The 17,187-nt window shown below is 40.4% G+C and overlaps 1 protein-coding gene across 3 annotated transcripts in view; it reads left to right on the top strand.

Moving 5' to 3' along the window:
- The window catches only part of STRN3 (striatin 3), a 117,785-nt gene extending 101,632 nt beyond the window's left edge, over window positions 1-16,153 (top strand). For all 3 annotated transcript variants that reach the window (XM_090033548.1, XM_090033549.1, XM_090033550.1), the window contains 6 exons: window positions 4,778-4,899; window positions 6,720-6,887; window positions 7,354-7,494; window positions 11,123-11,230; window positions 14,284-14,370; window positions 14,466-16,153. In XM_090033548.1, coding sequence (XP_089889674.1) covers window positions 4,778-4,899; window positions 6,720-6,887; window positions 7,354-7,494; window positions 11,123-11,230; window positions 14,284-14,370; window positions 14,466-14,635 — 796 coding nt within the window. In that variant the 3' untranslated portion in view covers window positions 14,636-16,153. The remainder of the gene's footprint in view (window positions 1-4,777; window positions 4,900-6,719; window positions 6,888-7,353; window positions 7,495-11,122; window positions 11,231-14,283; window positions 14,371-14,465) is intronic.
- Window positions 16,154-17,187: the final 1,034 nt, after the last annotated feature.

The following is a 17,187-nucleotide window of genomic DNA, read 5'->3' as shown; positions in this document are numbered from 1 at the left end:
AAAACAGTGTCAGTGCAACTTGCCATTGGAGCTTATATTAAGAAAACCATGCAGCGGTAAGGACCATCAAAACGTTTAACTACTGCATTACTTCCTGAAAATGAGCCAATTAAACCTGACTGCTGTCTGTTGAAGAACTTGATAAAGAAATGGGAAACAAAAGTGAACATGTTTGAGGGCAAATGCATTGTGAGGGGAAGTGCCTCTCTCTTAAATATGGCACTTGTGACTAAGTCCCAAATCTAGTAGCTGCAAACTCCAAAAGGCCCCTGGGAGCAGAAATAGAATGAATGGACAATTTGCTGGTGTTGGCAAAGGAGAATGGTACCCTTTCCCTCACTAGAACACTTTAGATAGTAAAACATTTCTTAATCCCACATCTGTCCCACAGAGAGGCAAGTCTCCAGCCTCAAAATAAATCGTGATATGTATAAGGACATAATTGCCTGAACCCTACGCTGCAGTGTCTAAAGCAGGGGGTCAGCAACGTTTTTGGGTGGAGTGCCCAAAACACCCACAGCTTCCACTTGTAAGATGTTAGCGTGCCAGGGCAGGGGAGCTGTGAGGGGCCTGATCCTTGTTTTGGCAATGCAGCCGTGGCTCCTTTCCCCAGCATCTGCCTTGAGGCATGTATGCCAAGCAAAATGCCTTTGCATGCCATGCTCTGGCACCAAGGGGTTGCCTGCCCCTAGTGTAATGGAACCCAGCAAATTGAAATCCCGTGGGAAGTCATTAATATACCAGTACAGAAATATAGTGCTTGCACTGCTTTTCTCTCTTCTTTTTGGAAAAGAAAAAAATCACTTTTCTTGTTCTCAAGTGAGACTTGAACAAAAGATGTTTATTGATTATGTTATTTAGGAAAGTAACTCTAATCTTTGCAGACTTTATCCCCATTATCTTCCATTTAACTCTCCCCCCAAAAAAACTTGCACTATTAAAAGTAGTACTGCTTACTAGAGCTGTGCAAAGCTTCAGATCATGATTGTGATTCGGCAATGATTCGGTTGCCAAATCTGTGAATCCAAATCAAATTGGTGGAAGCTTTAGGCTTTCTGAATCTATTTGAAGCTTCCAAATTGCTTCAGAAAAGATTCGGAGCCGATTTGGCCATAGCGTATAATGGGGAATCAATGAAATATCTATAGTTTTGTTGTCTTTTGGATGAAACTTGCAGGGATGGTAGCCCCGGCTGAAAGCATGACCTGTGTTTCAAGGAGATAGGTGCGGGGGTTTCTGGAAAACTGTACCTCAAAGTCCTGAAAGCAAAATGCATGGTGTGTGTGTGTTAGGCCACAGTGGGGTGAAAACTGCAGGGATGGTACAGGGATGTTTGTGCAACTGACTGCCTGTCTTGATTCTTTCCTCCACTTAGTCTGTGGTTTTGTAGGTGTTAATCCTTGCTCATTAACTCATTACATTAGCTAGCTACTGTGTATTGAGCTGGTCCCTGAGTGAATCATGGTTGATTGGTAACTGGTAACACAGTAGCTTAGCAGCCAGGCCTGCAGTAGTCCCCCATCTCCCCCTGCAGTTAGAGATGCAGGGCCCCAGAACCCCTGCACCTAGCTTTTTGAAAGCTGGCAGGCTTCATGGCCTCAGCAGGGGCTACCATCCCTGCAGCTTTCACCCTGCTTCCCCTTAACGCACACAGTCATCTATGTCACGAGTTTTGCCTGTCAGCAGCTAGAGGTGCAGGGCCCCAGAACCCCTGCACCTATCTCCTTGAAACTTGGCAGGCTTTGTGGCCTCAGCAAGGGCTACAAAATCCCTGCAGTTTTCACCGCACTGTGACATAACACATACATGTGACATGAGTTTTGCTTTAAAAAATTTGGGGTGCAGTTTCTCCCAACCCCCTGCACTAATCTCCTTGAAACTTAGCAGGCTTCTTGCTCTCAGCAGAGGCTACCACCCCTGCAAACCACCCCTGTTTCATCCAAATCAGACAAAAAACAACAAAGTTACAGGTATTTCATTGATTCCTCAGTATAGCCTATGGCTGGATCTTGAAAGCGACTCTGAAACTTCAGAGTCGATTTGGCTGAATCAAAGCAAGAAACCAATCCAGAGTACCTAATTGGATTGCTGGCATCTGACTCAGCCAGATCCGAAGCCAAATCAAATAGTTGCTTATTTGCACAGGCCTACTGCTTATGCTGATGGATATAAAAAGGAAAATTAAAGGTGGCTTCACTTTTCTTATTTTCATGCTGCAGTCTTGTGTATCTCTATCAGAATTTTACTCCTGTCTTAAATCTACAGTAAGATCAATCAGTATTTTGAGTCTTCATTAGCTTCAGCCACTCGTATCACGTGCTGTGAAGTAGCCAGTTGTTTTAATGACTTGGATCCCCAAATAGAAAGTTTCCTAAATCGGTTTGCAGATGATGCAAAACCAAGAAGTGTGGCAAATGTTTTGGAGGATAGGAATAGAATTCAAAAGGAATTTGATAAATTGGAGAATTGATTCATAGACAATAGAATGAAATGGGATGCTGCACCTAGGGAAGAAAAATCAAATGCACAGGTACAGAATGAGAGAGAAATGGCTAGGCAGTAGTGTTACCGAGAGAGACTTGAGAACTTTTGATGGAACAGAAAGTAAATGTGGATCAGCAGTGCAGTTGCAAAAAAAAAAAAAAAAAGACGACATTTTGGGCTGTTTTTAGTAGTAATTTATGTAAGAGACAGTAGGTGATATACTACTCAGCTCTGGCTAGGCTTCTGCTGGATCATTGTGTTCACTTCTAGGCTCCAAATCTTAAGGTGTGGAGAAGCTTTAGAGAACCCAGAGTGCACACAACAGGAGTAATAAAAGGGGTTAGAAAGTAAGCAGTACAAGGACAAATTGAGAGAACCTACCTAGTGTCTAATTTGGAGAAAAAGTTTACTGCATTTGCTTGAATTCAAGACAAGGTCTTTCTCTCTCCCTTGCCCCCTCCCCCTCACTTCCATGAGCACAGAGGGGAGAGAGCCTCCCCTTAGATCAGGGGTAGGCAACCCCCAGCACACATACCAGAGCATGGCACACAGGCATTTTGCTTGGCATGCATGCCTTGGACAGTGGGGAGCCATTAGGGGCCCAATCCTTGTTGTGGCAGTTCAGCCCCAGCCCTTCCCCACTCTCTGCCTTGAGGTACATGTGCATCCACCACTGGCAACAAGCCAGGCTGGTGCTCTCCAAACCCTGGAGAGCTGCAAGCAGCCTGGGCTCCATGGTGAGCAGTAGGGGACTGGTCAGAGCCTGGACTGACTATGGCAGGCAGTTGGGAGGCTGCAGGCGGCTGCACTGGGGTCTGTGGAGCCCCAGCCCAGCTCATTGCTGGTTGCAGGTGGGGCAAATGGCAGGGAAGGGGCTGGGACTGCACTGCTGCAACAAGAGTTAGGTCCCTTGCAGCTGACCTGCCTTTTGCCCTGGCATGCCAGCATGTTACAGTTCAAGGTTATGGGTATTTTGGGCACTCTGTCCAAAAATGTTGCCAACCCCTGTCTTAGATGCTAGTACCTGCCCAAGGCAGGTAGTGGCTCAGTTACAGTTGTAGCCCCTGGCTTGGAGCTAAAGTCAGAGCTGAACTACCACCTGCCTTGCACTGGGACGGCTCATTTGGTCAGGGAGATGGCATGTAGCTGGACAGACCATGGGGAGACCAAAGGGCAGAAGAAGGGGGGGACCTGCTGTCTGCTTTCCTATCCTCTCTCTTCAGCTCTGGTTCTGGTTCCTTTGGCCCCAACCCCACCTGGCTGGGAGCTGCTGCCACTTTTCCCTGGCCAGGCTGCTCTGGGTCTGTGCTGCTGCTGACAGCCCTGGAGGAATGAAGAGAAGTTGGCAGGCTCAGGCCTGGAGGGGGGCAAGGGGTAGAGTCTGAATTCTTGCTCCCCACTGCAGCTATGTGGGGGGACAAATTGAAGACAACCTTCCAGTAATTAGAGTCTATACATGGAAGATTATAACATTTATAATTTTCTATGTATACAATTAATTACTGGGGGGGGGGGGTCATCCTAATTTCAAAATCATCTTGGAATCAGGTAAATATAGTAAGTGGAGACATGTTAGCGGTTTTCAAATATTTGAAAGACTCCCAAAAAGGAGAGAGATAAATGACTGTTGTCCTTTGCCACAGAGGGCCAGACACAAGCCAGTACGTTAAAACTGCAGCAAAGCAGTTTTTGATCAAATCTCAATAAACGTTTCTATCCAGCAGAACAGTGAGAAGGTGGAAAAAGCTTCCAGGGAAGTAGTAGAATCCTGTTCACTGGATGTTTTCAGGAAGGGGCTGGATAAACGTTTGGCAGGGGATATTTTGGGAATAGTACATCCTGCATTTGTACAAGGGGTTGGATTAGTATCTTCCAGTCCTACGTTTATGACATGGGCAGGAAACTTGGTCTGCCTAATAATTAACGGTAGAGTTAGAGGTCATTACTCTTGCTTCTGAAAGCACAGTTTCACCATTCTTTAAATTGCACAAGTTTCAGTACTTTAGTCAGACTATAAGTATTTTAATATACATTTTTGTCATACCTTGAGTCGAAAAAGACTTAACAAAATTTTTGCAGTGGAGTTCAAGATTTTATGCAAGGAAGGGATGGTTGCAAACAAAACATTTCAGTGGAATTGCATTAGGAAGTAAAATTGCTTACCAGAAGATTACTCAGAGAGAAATAAATGCACTTTTTTGTAATTATTGCTTTATTTTGCTTAATGGTTGAATTTACATTTCTACTCTGTATGTTAGCCAATAACAATATAAATTTTTATCTTTTTCAATAGTGGACCTGTATTGTCTTTGGCAATTAGTTCTAATGGAGAACAGTGTTTTAGTGGTGGCATTGATGCAACCATCCAGTGGTGGAATATGCCTAGTCCTAATGTAGATCCATATGATACATATGGTAAGTACCTTTTGAAAATAAATAGTTGTTAACATTCAGGAGTAGATGAAACTTTCAGGGTGATCAAAGCAATATTGGTACAAAAAGGTACAACTTGAGCATTTTTTAATATATTTAAAGGAACTTAAAATTGCTTGGGGACAGGTAGCTTTTTTCAAGCATAGGGTTCTCACAGATAGGGTTCCTGGATGAGCCTGTAAATGAGATTGAATATTTTTTTAAGCAAAGATACTCACTGCAGACAGTAGTAATAGGCTTCTTGCTTCTTTAGCCCAGACGTTCATTAAAGATTACTTCTCTCCACCCCCACTTTGTTCTTCTACTGTCTTTATCACTGCTGCCTCACTTCCGGAAGAGTGGAAAAGGTACCAGAACACTGATATGACCCTGGTGCAGAAGAAATGTTTCTATAGGTGTAGATCTGTGTCTAGCATAGAAAGATTAATTAATTTTGATAGTATCAAAAATGATAGGGAATGAGGAAGAGAAAGGATGTTACCCAAGAAACTCCTCAGAACAGATCAGCACTTCCTTATAAGAATGTCTAAGGGAGCCTTTCAGGGTTTCATGTCAATACAGGGAAAGTGTACAGCACTAAGTGCACAGACTAGGCAACCATGAAGTCAAGAAAGCTTCTTCAGGTTTGCTTATATTTAGGAGAGGAAGGGACAGGACAAACCTTTCTTAAAATGCATATGGGATTGGAAGAAAGTGCCCTCCAAAAATTTGGAACAAGAAAGCATCCTGAAGAAAAAGATTTTTGAAGAACACTGCCGTTTGCGGGTATGACTGTTGCACATGTGAAAAGGGAGACTATGGAAGAAGTACCTTCTTAAGCTGCAACCTTCTTTCTCCCTATTCCTAAAAAAAAAAAAAAAAAGGGGGCTGGCTCAGCTTCTATGCTTTCTTACATCTGGGCACTCCATTGAAGCTGCAGTGGGGAGGAGAGAATTTTCCTAGTTTCATAGTAAGTAGGGTCGGAAGGGACCTGAGCAGATCATCAAGTCCGACCCCCTGCTGTGACAGGAAAAAGTACTGTGATCAAATGACCCCAGCAAGGTGTTTGTCTAGCCTCCTCTTAAAGACCCCCAGGGTAGGAGCCAATTTTGTGGCTGTCCATCTTCTCTTGGCTTCTTAGTTTCAAGTTGTATAATTTTAAAATTAGTTTAATTCCAATTTATTCATTTCTCATTGCAATAACTGATATGTCTTCATCCTGGAAATTTGGATTTATATTATAGTAAAGATCAGTGCCTATGAAGAACCAATGTCTAGTTTTATCATATGGCTAGCTCTGGTTTTTTAAAACTCTAAATTAGTTTCAGGTGAATCATATCACCAGTGATTTTAGAAAAGATTAACAATATTAATGCTTTCAATAAAGACTGAATTCACTTGCATTGACTTGTTTGAAGTATCCTCTGAAATAGATTGCCTTTTTCTGTAGAACATAACAAGACTGAAGACAGATTCCCAACCTAATGAATCTAGAACAACTAAATAAACGCATGTTTATTGCAGGTATCTGCTCTGGATCCTATTTTATTTTTCCAATACAGTTTAGTTCAGGATTCTCTCATTTCCAGGTTCATTTTTTGTTCCTGCAGTAGATTTTCTCTTCATGATTTTTACTGGATTGATATTATGCACAGTATTCTATTACTATACTTAATATTGAAAAATCTGGAATGTTTTTTGTGATTATCTTTAGAACTGCTTGTTCTCACGTAGAAGGGAGAAATTTTAATGTATTGATTGTTTCTCCTTTTTCATTAAAACTTAACATCTAAAAATGTTCCTCTATTTTTTTTCTTTCCCAGAGCCAAATGTTCTAGCTGGCACATTATTTGGTCACACAGATGCAGTCTGGGGTCTTGCTTACAATGGTATAAAGAATAATTTACTATCTTGCTCAGCAGATGGCACTATTAGATTATGGAATCCACCAGAAAAATTGCCATGTATTTGCACTTACAATGGAGAAAAGGGTAAGTGTGTGATGTTTGCATGAAAACAAGTTTAGTTTTTGGCTTGAAAAATCTGTGATAGAAAAGGGATTATTTTCTTTCTTAGTTTTTTCTAAACCCGGTACCACTTGACAGTATTTTTTAGAACAAACTCATGATTATTTTGTAGTTTCAAGTCTCCTGGAGATCCTAGGAAGTGAGGCGGGAACTTGCTCTGGAAGCAGCCTGGTAGTTGTACCTCTGCTTTAGATGCCAGCACTTAAAGTGGATTTAGGATTACTTGATTTTAGCTATCTTTTTTTTTTTTTTTAAAGTCTTTATTAGCACTATTCAGGGTAGCATTTTGTTTACTTGCTGTGTTTTTATTAACCTTCATATGCTCTTCAGTTACTGTCTGAAAAAGATAAATTGAACTTCTTAAGACTATGATATTTTAAAGGCATAGTTTCTTATTCTGATGTTTTCTTTCTCCACTTACTTTTTTTAGAGCATGGAATACCTACATCAGTTGACTTTATAGGTTGTGATCCTGCTCACATGGTGGCATCTTTTAGCACTGGCAACACAGTCATTTATGATTTAGAAACATCCCATTCAGTGGTAACAGTTTCATCACAGGTAGACTCTGGTAAGTTAATACAAAGTAGTTTTGTCCCAGTTCTCAGACAGTTTTATGGCTTTGTACCTCTTCTGAATTAAAAAAAATTACACATTAAATTATAATTTATTTATTCTCCAATTCCTTGGTTGTTACACATGGATCAAAAATTGTAGAATTGGAGAAACCAATGAGGAAAATTCGTGTTATATGCAAAAAAAAAAAAAAAAGAAAAGAAAAAAAGGCAGAGGCTTGGGTGAAACCAGAAAGACCTAAAACAGGGCTGTCTAACTTTTAAGTGACACATGCCTTCAGGCCACCCCAGTGGGAGCTGTCTTTCCCTTCCCCTCCCTGACACCCTCACCCAGCCTGTGTCTGGAATTCCCCCCCACCCCCTTGCTGCTACTTCTTGTGCCCTCCCCACTGTACCATATACCCAGGTGCCCCCTCACTGCACCACATGATTCCATTTCCCCCATCCCAGCAACTGTTCCCTGTACTGGGTTCCCCCTGCTGCTGTTCCTTGCCCTTCTTCCACTACTCCCTACTGCACTGCCCAAGCATCCCAACTCACCCTTAGTTTCCTTGCTGCGAGGTCCCCTGCTGCACTATACCACTTGGGTACCCTGGGCTGCAGGGTGCCCTGGCACTAAAGGCTGTGCTGTATTGCATTGCCTCATTTCCTGGGTAGGAAGGAGACACTGGACAAAGCAGGAGCCTGGAGCCTCCAGCCACCGGTGCAGCTGGAGCAACATGTAGAGCGGCACCCAGATGGGAACCCAGGGGCAACAATTAACTCCTTTCAGGCCGCCATCTGGAGAGCCCCGATCTAAAGTATTAAGGATTAGAATGGTTCCAGAGATGCCAAAGTGACTGTGTGTTAATTAAAAGGGGAAAAAAGTAGAGCTAGTCTTTCAAGAAGCAGTTGCCTGAATTGAATACAAAGGGATAGAGTGTATTAGCTGTATAGGCAGATATTGCAAACGTGTTAACATAGGAAGTAAAGACTATAGAACAAAATACATAATTTTGCATTCTGAAGGTACTTTACAGAATCAGTGGGCACATCTACACAAGATCTTACTGTACGGTATCCTAATAACACTGCACACTGGATTATTAAAAAAGGCAGTGTAACATTAGAATCACATTCTGTGCTGCATTTTTTTGGCACCAAATAAAATACTTTAACTGTTTAAAGGGAGAAGTGCATCTCCTGGGTTGGATATAAAAATGTATAGCTTAGTCATCAGTGAGTAAAGGTGAAATTTCAGAGCATGTACTTTGATAGACTTTATCGCTAAGTAGATTCAGTAGACATAATGCTTGCATCAGGTGTGTCAAACTCACCTGATCCTGTGGATTGGGTCCTCCCACCTCATACTGGATCAAATGTCCACTCTGACTGGTTGAGGACTATGCTACCTATTGTGCCCACTCTGGTACCCATGCTTCACACAGTGTCCACCCCAGACCAGCTGGCATGGTGCTATATGTGGCTTGAACCAGGACTGGCCAGAGCAGGGACCTTGTGGTACAGTCCCAGACCAACTGGAGCAGGTACCACAGGCACTGTATCTGACCTATATAGGGGCCTCTTCCAAACTGCCAGCATCACGGAGACTGGGTGATATGGTTCCACAGATCAGATCTTTGTTACCCCTGACTTCTATAACACATAGGAAGAGAGAATCTTGCAAATAAATTTAAATTATTTGAATTTCCTTTTCTTCCAAATAAATGATGGCTTTCTGCTGTTTGACTTTTTTTAAATTGTATTTATTAATTATATGTTTTCCTTTCCAGCAAAAGCTCAGAGTGGCATATAGTAAGGGAACACAATAACTTATAAAACAGGAGAGCGAACAGGAGAACTAAATAACTTCAAAAATGAGTAGCGTATAAACATAAAGCAGAATCCCCCTGAACAATATCACAGCCTGGCTTTGTCTGTTAAAAGCTTTCACAAAGGGAAAGTTTACACTACTTCTGAAAAGGTCTCCAAACTTGGGCTCTGGCAGGTCTTGAGGGGGAGAGTCTATTTAAACAAACAAATAAACAAAAATGCTATCGTAGGTTTCAGTATTTGTCTCCTTTTCAGTTACTGCTGTCCCAAAGGGAAGATTTAGTCTGTTCACCCTTTCTGTAATATTTCATATTTATATTCCATTTGCATAATTCTAGCCTCACAGTAAACTGATTAAGGTGCATCTATATTAATCAGTGCCATATAAAGCCAGATCATATCATGCATTTTGTCTCTTGATATATATTTTATTTAAAATGAGTCATTATTAATAATGGTTTTCATCATTCCCTAAATTCCAGCCAATATGATTTTCATCTTAGCATCTTTATATAGAGATAGAGAGAAAGCTAAAAATTAGGGGTGCACCGATAGAGATGTTGGGGGTCAATACTGATAGCTAAGATTTAAAGATGTATATCAGCCGGTACCAATCCAATATCTGATACAGCTGCCTCCAGCTGCTAAGTCTGGTGTGGTGGAAGGGGGGGGGGGGGGGACAGATCAGTGCCTCTATGGTGAGGGATGGGGAGGGGGCAGGAGCAGGCACTGCCCAGGTGGAGCTGGGGCACAGGATGGAGGTGCAGGTCATTGGGAGCTGGGGGCTCCTGCCGCTGCTCCTGCCACTGCTTCCACCCCAGAAGGGCACTGGGGGACGGGGTATGTGCCTCCCAGATCTGTGTGGGTTGGGCTGGAGCTGGCACTGCATGGCTCTTTTCACCAGGGGCTGGGCTCGGAGTGGGCACCAGTGGCACTGGGAGGGGCTGCAGCCATCCCAAACTTTGCCACAGCTCTGCTCCCAGCCCTGTGCCATCAGGTGCAGCCCAGCTCCATGTCCTGCCTCCAACGATGCACTAGGAAGAGCTGAGGCAGTACCAGGCAACTGGCTGTGGCAGCAGTGCTGGGAGCAGAGCTGCGGTGAAATTTGGGGTGGATGCAGTCCCCTCCCAACACTGCTGGTGCCCACTCAGAGCCCAGCCCTCGCTGAGAATAGCCCTGTGCAGCACGGGCTCCAGCCCCCCCCCCGCACGGATCGGGGGGCACGCCCTGCCCCCCGCCTCCAGGGTTGCAAGCAGCAGCTGGAGCCGCCGCCGCCACCCCCCCCCCCCCCCCGCCCCATGAGCCATGCCTCCCTCCCGGGCAACACCTGCCCCCTCCCTCCCTCACTGCAGGGGTGTTGATCTGCCCCCACGCCCCTTCCCTCCCCTTCTGACTTATCAGCTGGAGGCAGCTCTCCACACTGCTGGCTCTGCACCATGTTGCACTGCAGCTGCAGGCAGCACGGGCATTTATCGGCCAAATTATTGGCCCCATTGGGCCAATATCTGATGCAGCAAATTTTCTTTATATCGGTCCCGATCTGATATCGGACCAAAGTATCAGTGGACGTCTACTAAAAATTGTATGTATAGACTTAATGCTGGTAAATTCTAAAGTCTTTTTCATTTGCATATCCTTTGTGATTTATTTAGACTGCACTAGTTTGCTTTTATTGTTTTATTTCTTAATGTTGCTTTTTAATCTGAAAAAAATGATGTTGCTTCTCAGAAAAAATGCACTGATTTATTTTTAAATATGATTTGGTTATACTGTAGTATAATTAGGTGACTATAATTTTGCTGTTTGTTTCAGGTTTACAATCAAATAATCATATTAACAGGGTAGTAAGTCATCCCACGCTTCCCGTAACCATTACAGCTCATGAAGATAGACACATCAAATTTTTTGACAATAAAACGGGTAAGGATATTTAAATGTAGTTCAGTGATGTACAGCTGAGTAATATATGAAGCAGATCTCTGCAGGTATTAGGAGCTTACAAAATTCAGTAGATACTAGGGCCAGATTACTGTTCTGGTATTTCAAGTTAGCTTCTTTTAGTAATAAGATACTGTAACTTCCTCAGTGCTATTTTCATGACCATATTAAATAATGCTGCCTATCATTACTTTTGATATATAAAACATTCTGTTCTTCAGTTTAATAGTACATTGTTGGAAATTCTTAGTTGAATCTGGGACTTGGTGGCAGGATCAGTTCTTAAAATTGAAATAAGTGGGCCCAGGAGACTGGAACGAATTAGTGAAATATCTTTGTACATGGACACACATATCAAAATTGAGCTCTGGAAATGATAAAAGGTGCCTCAAATATATGGAATAGTTGAAGTTTTCAGATGAAACTGAAGCTGAAGAGAAACTTTGGAATCAAAATCACTACTACTTTGATTTAACCTTTAAACTTTCTCATTGTTACAAAGTTCAGTATAATAGTTGCAACCTGTTTTCCTTTGTTTCAGCTAATCAAAAGTAAGCGTGCTTATAAAAACAGGTTTTCAGTATGTTTAATGTTTGCAATTATTTACCACTTTTAGTTTATATTTTTCTGAAAAATCTTTATGAATTAGGATTTTAAAAGGGAACCTATAATGTAATTCTGTGCACAATTCCAAGATTTAAGCAGCAGCATTCATTGCAGTCTTTGCTCTGGACTAGCCTCATCTTACAACCTTCTTGGCAGGTTTCCCAACAGATAAGCCTGATCAAGATGGCCCAGGATTTCTTAGGGTCTTGGTAATGTTGTCAGCAGTTCTAGTCGTTTAGAGTAATAGTTGCATTTTTCTTTCAGTTACTAACATGATAGGTCCTTCATAGGGAGTTCTGTTACCAAGTTATAAGTGGAAAAACAGCTTTTCTCAGTAAAGCTATTTTTTTGTGGTGGTATATAGCTTGGGAGGGTGGAGGAGGAGGCCTTTTTAATAACCACTCTGACTTTCACCTAGGCTGATTTTATGAAGATAAAGCATCTTTTTCTGTACTAGCTTCTCTGTTGGATACTTTACATCCTCTTGCTCAAGCCTGATTACTGTCCTGCTGGCAAAAATTGAGTGCATCCATAGGCAAAGCTCTTCCATAGCAGCAGAACCTTACTTTCTGCCAACAGTTACATTACGTCTGCTGGGTGCAATAAAGTAGCTTCTGCTGTCCAAGAGCAGCCACATGTGAGAAGTTTACTCACAGCAGCTAGTGTCCCTTCAGTATTGGTTCCTTCCCAGGATACTCTTAACAACAGTCTGGCAGCATAACTGCTGAGTGAAGCCCTAAAACCATCAAAAGCACCTGGATGTGCACCCATTCTGGCAGATTGACAATAGCAGCTGTTCTCTGGCAGCAGTCACTGGTCCATGGTCAGACAGTTTCTTTTTAAGTACAGACATAATGCAGGATGTAATTGTTCCTTAGAGATTAACTAGTTTAGAGAGGCAGGAACTTTCACAGGGTATAGCCTACTTCCTCAGATCCAGTGAATTTTGTAAGTATAGTTGTCGAAATGTCAAAAAATTATTTAGGCAGGAAAGCTTCTTTGGGTAGATGTAGTATCTTTTATTAGACCAACTGATAAATTGGAAAAAAGTTATTAGCAAACTTTCTGGCACAAGCACCCTTCTTTAGGCATAGGGAGTCTCTGCTGTTCTCAGATCTTTGTAAACCAGTAGACACCAGCTTCAACCTTTGCAATTATGTCTAAAATGTCATATAGCAATCCAAGATTGCCTCAGGCAAGTGCATCTGGGGTAGTGAGAGGATGCACTTTTCCAATGCAGCCTTTAATTATATTCAATAAAGAGGGCCAAGTACGATCTGTATGTTACTTCTGCCTTTCATTTTGCCTTCTTTCCCAGGCTTTCCTATCCCCTGACATTAAACATATATTGGTTATTTGCTTGTATGTCAAAGGTGAAGGTCACTTCCTTACAGATATTTTGAAACAAGGAAAATAACCTAATTTACTGGGAATGCTGGATTTCCTTTGATCCCAAATGGCTGATGCAATTTGTAAAACAGATAAAGTTCAGGAAAAGATGAGATGAAAGAAGGAATAGAAAAATATATGCAGCAATTTGTGCTAACATATATCGGAAGGTGTTCTTACCCTTGATCAAGAAATAGGAAATGCGGTAGAATGTTAACTTTCTCTTTGTCTGTGATCTCAGTGTGTGTGTGTATATACGTATATATGTATGTGCGTGTCTATACCCAAATGTCTGACATACAGCTTTATGGATATTTGCAATCATTTTGAAAATATTGTGAAAATTATTTTAAAACATTATTTTATTTCCCCTCCTCTTTCTCCTCATGTGCACACACAGCTATCAGAAATGATAAATGAGATCTAAATATTCCCAAAAGAAAGACAGCCACCTTTACTTTCCACATTTCCCAATTTTTTCATATTCTGCCTTCAGTTGGAAGCTGGAAATCAAAAGTATAACACTAGAGGATTTCCATATGCTTTTATTGGAATGGTCTGATTTGTGACAAACTGAGCTACTTTTAAATTGCCTGCTGTATTTTTTTTTTTTTTTTTTTTTTTTTGTTAAACTCCAATAAAAATACTTTTTTGTATAAAATGTGGTCTTGACTTTCAGGCTTTGTAGCCCAAATAGTGTAAGAATGTAGTTGCCAGCCAGACCTACTTAATTGGTGATGTTCTTGCTGTAACTGCCAAAAAGAAGGTGACCAACATTTGCAGACATGGTATTTGTAATGTGAAAGCACCTACTTGCAAGATACCCAAACCCACTACTGTCTGCCATCAGACATCTTTTAGGTTGTTATTTTTACAACTTAAATGTTTACAATGTGTACCAAACATGGTCAGATTTAAGGCTATATACTTAATAAACTCTGTATTGTTTTTCTGCTACCCGTTGGCACATTCCAAAAAGGGTGATTCTGCCAAAAAGGGTGAAGATAAATTATGGGAAACTTACTCTTTTTTGCTTGTAGGTAAAATGATCCATTCTATGGTTGCTCACTTGGATGCTGTAACAAGTCTAGCAGTAGATCCTAATGGAATCTATTTGATGTCTGGAAGTAAGTTTAACAATTTTTTTATCATTTAGCAATCGTGTGTATATAACATTTAAAGTTTTTGCAAGCCTAATGCTGTATATTTTCTTTCTACACAGGCCATGACTGTTCCATTAGATTATGGAATTTAGACAGCAAGACATGTGTACAAGAAATAACAGCCCATAGGAAAAAGTTGGATGAATCAATTTATGATGTAGCATTTCATCCATCAAAAGCATATATTGCCAGTGCAGGAGCTGATGCCCTTGCCAAAGTGTTTGTGTGACATAGCAAAACAAACCTGCAGTATAATAGCAGGTCTGCTTGGACAAAAAAGAGGGAATGCGTCACTGCCATCAATGATAAAGGTTACTGATAAGACACTACATTTGATCTGCCTGGGCAAAGGCTGTATGTGGGGCAGGTATAAGTTGGTGAAAAGTCACCGCATCTTGAATAATGTCAGGCTCATTCATTTAACTGTAATTACTGTATTTTTGAGGAGAAAAAAAAAAAAAAAAGACAACCAGTATTTGTAGCCTTGACTGGATATGAACTGAGCGTATGTCTGTTCTTTAGGTGTCTTTAAGCGAACGTGGAGTCTGATCTTACAAAAGACTTTTATTTTGGACTCTGTGTGCTGCCTTAGGGTTAGGAATGTGGTGCTCTTGTGGGGGGAAGTGAGCTCCAAGAGTAGCTTTCTTTTCATCTCTTAGTGATCATCTGTTTATCAGTTGAATGCCACAGATTCCCCTTTTAAACTTTTATTTTGCTTTAAAGAAAAGGAAATTTAACTTAAAATATTTTAGCATTAGTTGCACAAAATGTTTGGATAAAATTCTAGTTTTTATAAGTCTTTTTATATATTTAGCCTGTCACAACAGTGCTCAAGATTGTATCAATAATGTTTTTTCTGCATTATAGAACCCTAAAACAGAGATCTCACTGACCCGCTGCTGTGTAACCACACTCTTCCCTTCTTTTGCCTAATACAGCTCAGCTAAGTCCTTTCATAAGGATGCTAATTCATCATCATCACATAACTGTCTTCATAAATATAGGACTGTAAAGAAGTGTGTTTAAATGAAACACAGAGGGGTTTAACACCCTTCAATGAACTCTTTAAAAATTAATCTTGGCATCCTATCACTATGTGATATTTTGTACATCTTACTGTATTTACGAGTTTATTTATCAAGGATTACCCATCTTGCTAATGGCCTATTGTTATTTATTTCACTTTTGTTGGTCTTTATATCCTTTTATGTAGTGTGTTAAAGGGCCCTGTATATCTATTATGGCACTCATTGAACAGTCTAAAATAGACTAAAATGGGACATTTCATAGTTCTAAAATTACAAACCAAGGTTTTTTTTTCCGGTTAAATACCTGGAGTGAAATTTGATTCCAGAAAAACAATCTTGTTTCAAAACTTTTGGAGTGAAAAGTATTTTTATTTGCGTTTCAAATAGAATACAAAGGTAGTGGATTCAAGATTCATAAATCTGCTGTGTTTGGACTAGTTACTCCTTGCTTTTTATTTTTTTTTCCAGATGTGCTTCAGTTTATGGTGTAACTAAAGATTTTGTTTGTGTAATGCATGATTAAGACAATAAAGTATTTTTTCTAGTCTTCCACAAAACTTTTCTGATCAGTTTGCAAGTTTTGATGAGTTTTGTAAGGTTTCTGTTTTACAAACTATGAATCAGCAAATTTTTAAGATTGTACCACATAGCAAAAGTACAGCTGTTGAAAAATAATGTATATAAAATGCATATAATAAATATTAAATGGTGTACCTGTATGTTACTGTTGGCTACATTATTTTGTGTTGCAGTTTAAAAGTGTCATTCTACAAGTTACCAAATTAAGAAATGAAGAATCACATTCTATTTAAATTGCCACTATTTTTGATGTTTAAATGAACTGTATTTAAAATGTGTGAATGTCAGGATTTGAGCAAGTTGTTCGGTTACTAGCAGTGGCTGTCCATATAAGAACATGTCTCCATGCTATATTTAAAATAGGTTTCTGTTTGGAATCATTTAAAAAAATATTCAGAAATTCTTTGAATATTTTCAGAATGTGAATAGCTATCCGTGATCTTCTGTTGTTTCATTAGATGAACTGATATCCATATGGAATTGGGAGTTGAATAGGTACCCGGGTTTTATTTCCAGCCCTGTCACACTGCCTCATTGCATTGACTTTTGGGAAATTCAGCTAATTTGAGTTCCCCAATTTTGCTCTTCATAAATCAGATGTATTCACCCTTGTCCATTTACTTGGGATCTTTCATTGTAGGGTGCACTTAAAGTGCAGATTCAGTTTCTACCAAACAGATGAGCTGATCATTGAGCAACCTCTGTAATGGCTCTTTTTGTTAAAAATACCAGCAGAATAGAGATTAAGAATGAATGTTGCAATATGGTCTTTTACTTTTTCCTGCAATAATAATATATTACTGAAGTACAAATTACACTTTGAAGCCTTTAGAAAATGTTCTTATGTGGTGCCAACTGTGGTTCCATAGGATTCATCCAATTTAACGAGTAAGGGTATCTTGTTCCATCTCAAATCAAGCAAATTGGATGAAAAATGAGGAGAAACTGTGCCGATGGCCGGCAGTATAATGCAATCATACTCTGAAATTAATTTTGTTTTTAGTAGTAATGTCATATTGTTTGAATGTGCTGCAGTTAATTATACTGTGTTAAGAATTGGAGAATTTTTTCCTTGACCATCAAAATTAAGGTGAGGCTTTCAGTAATTGCTTGTAGGACACTAAGACTTTTTTTAAAGTAACATTCAGCTAATTTGCACTTTTGTTCCTTCCAG

This window comes from Crocodylus siamensis, chromosome 2, assembly GCF_052110815.1.
Source record: "Crocodylus siamensis isolate JL-2025a chromosome 2, ASM5211081v1, whole genome shotgun sequence".
Taxonomy (NCBI): Eukaryota; Metazoa; Chordata; order Crocodylia; family Crocodylidae; genus Crocodylus; species Crocodylus siamensis.
This window is presented reverse-complemented; position numbering and strand designations above follow the sequence as displayed.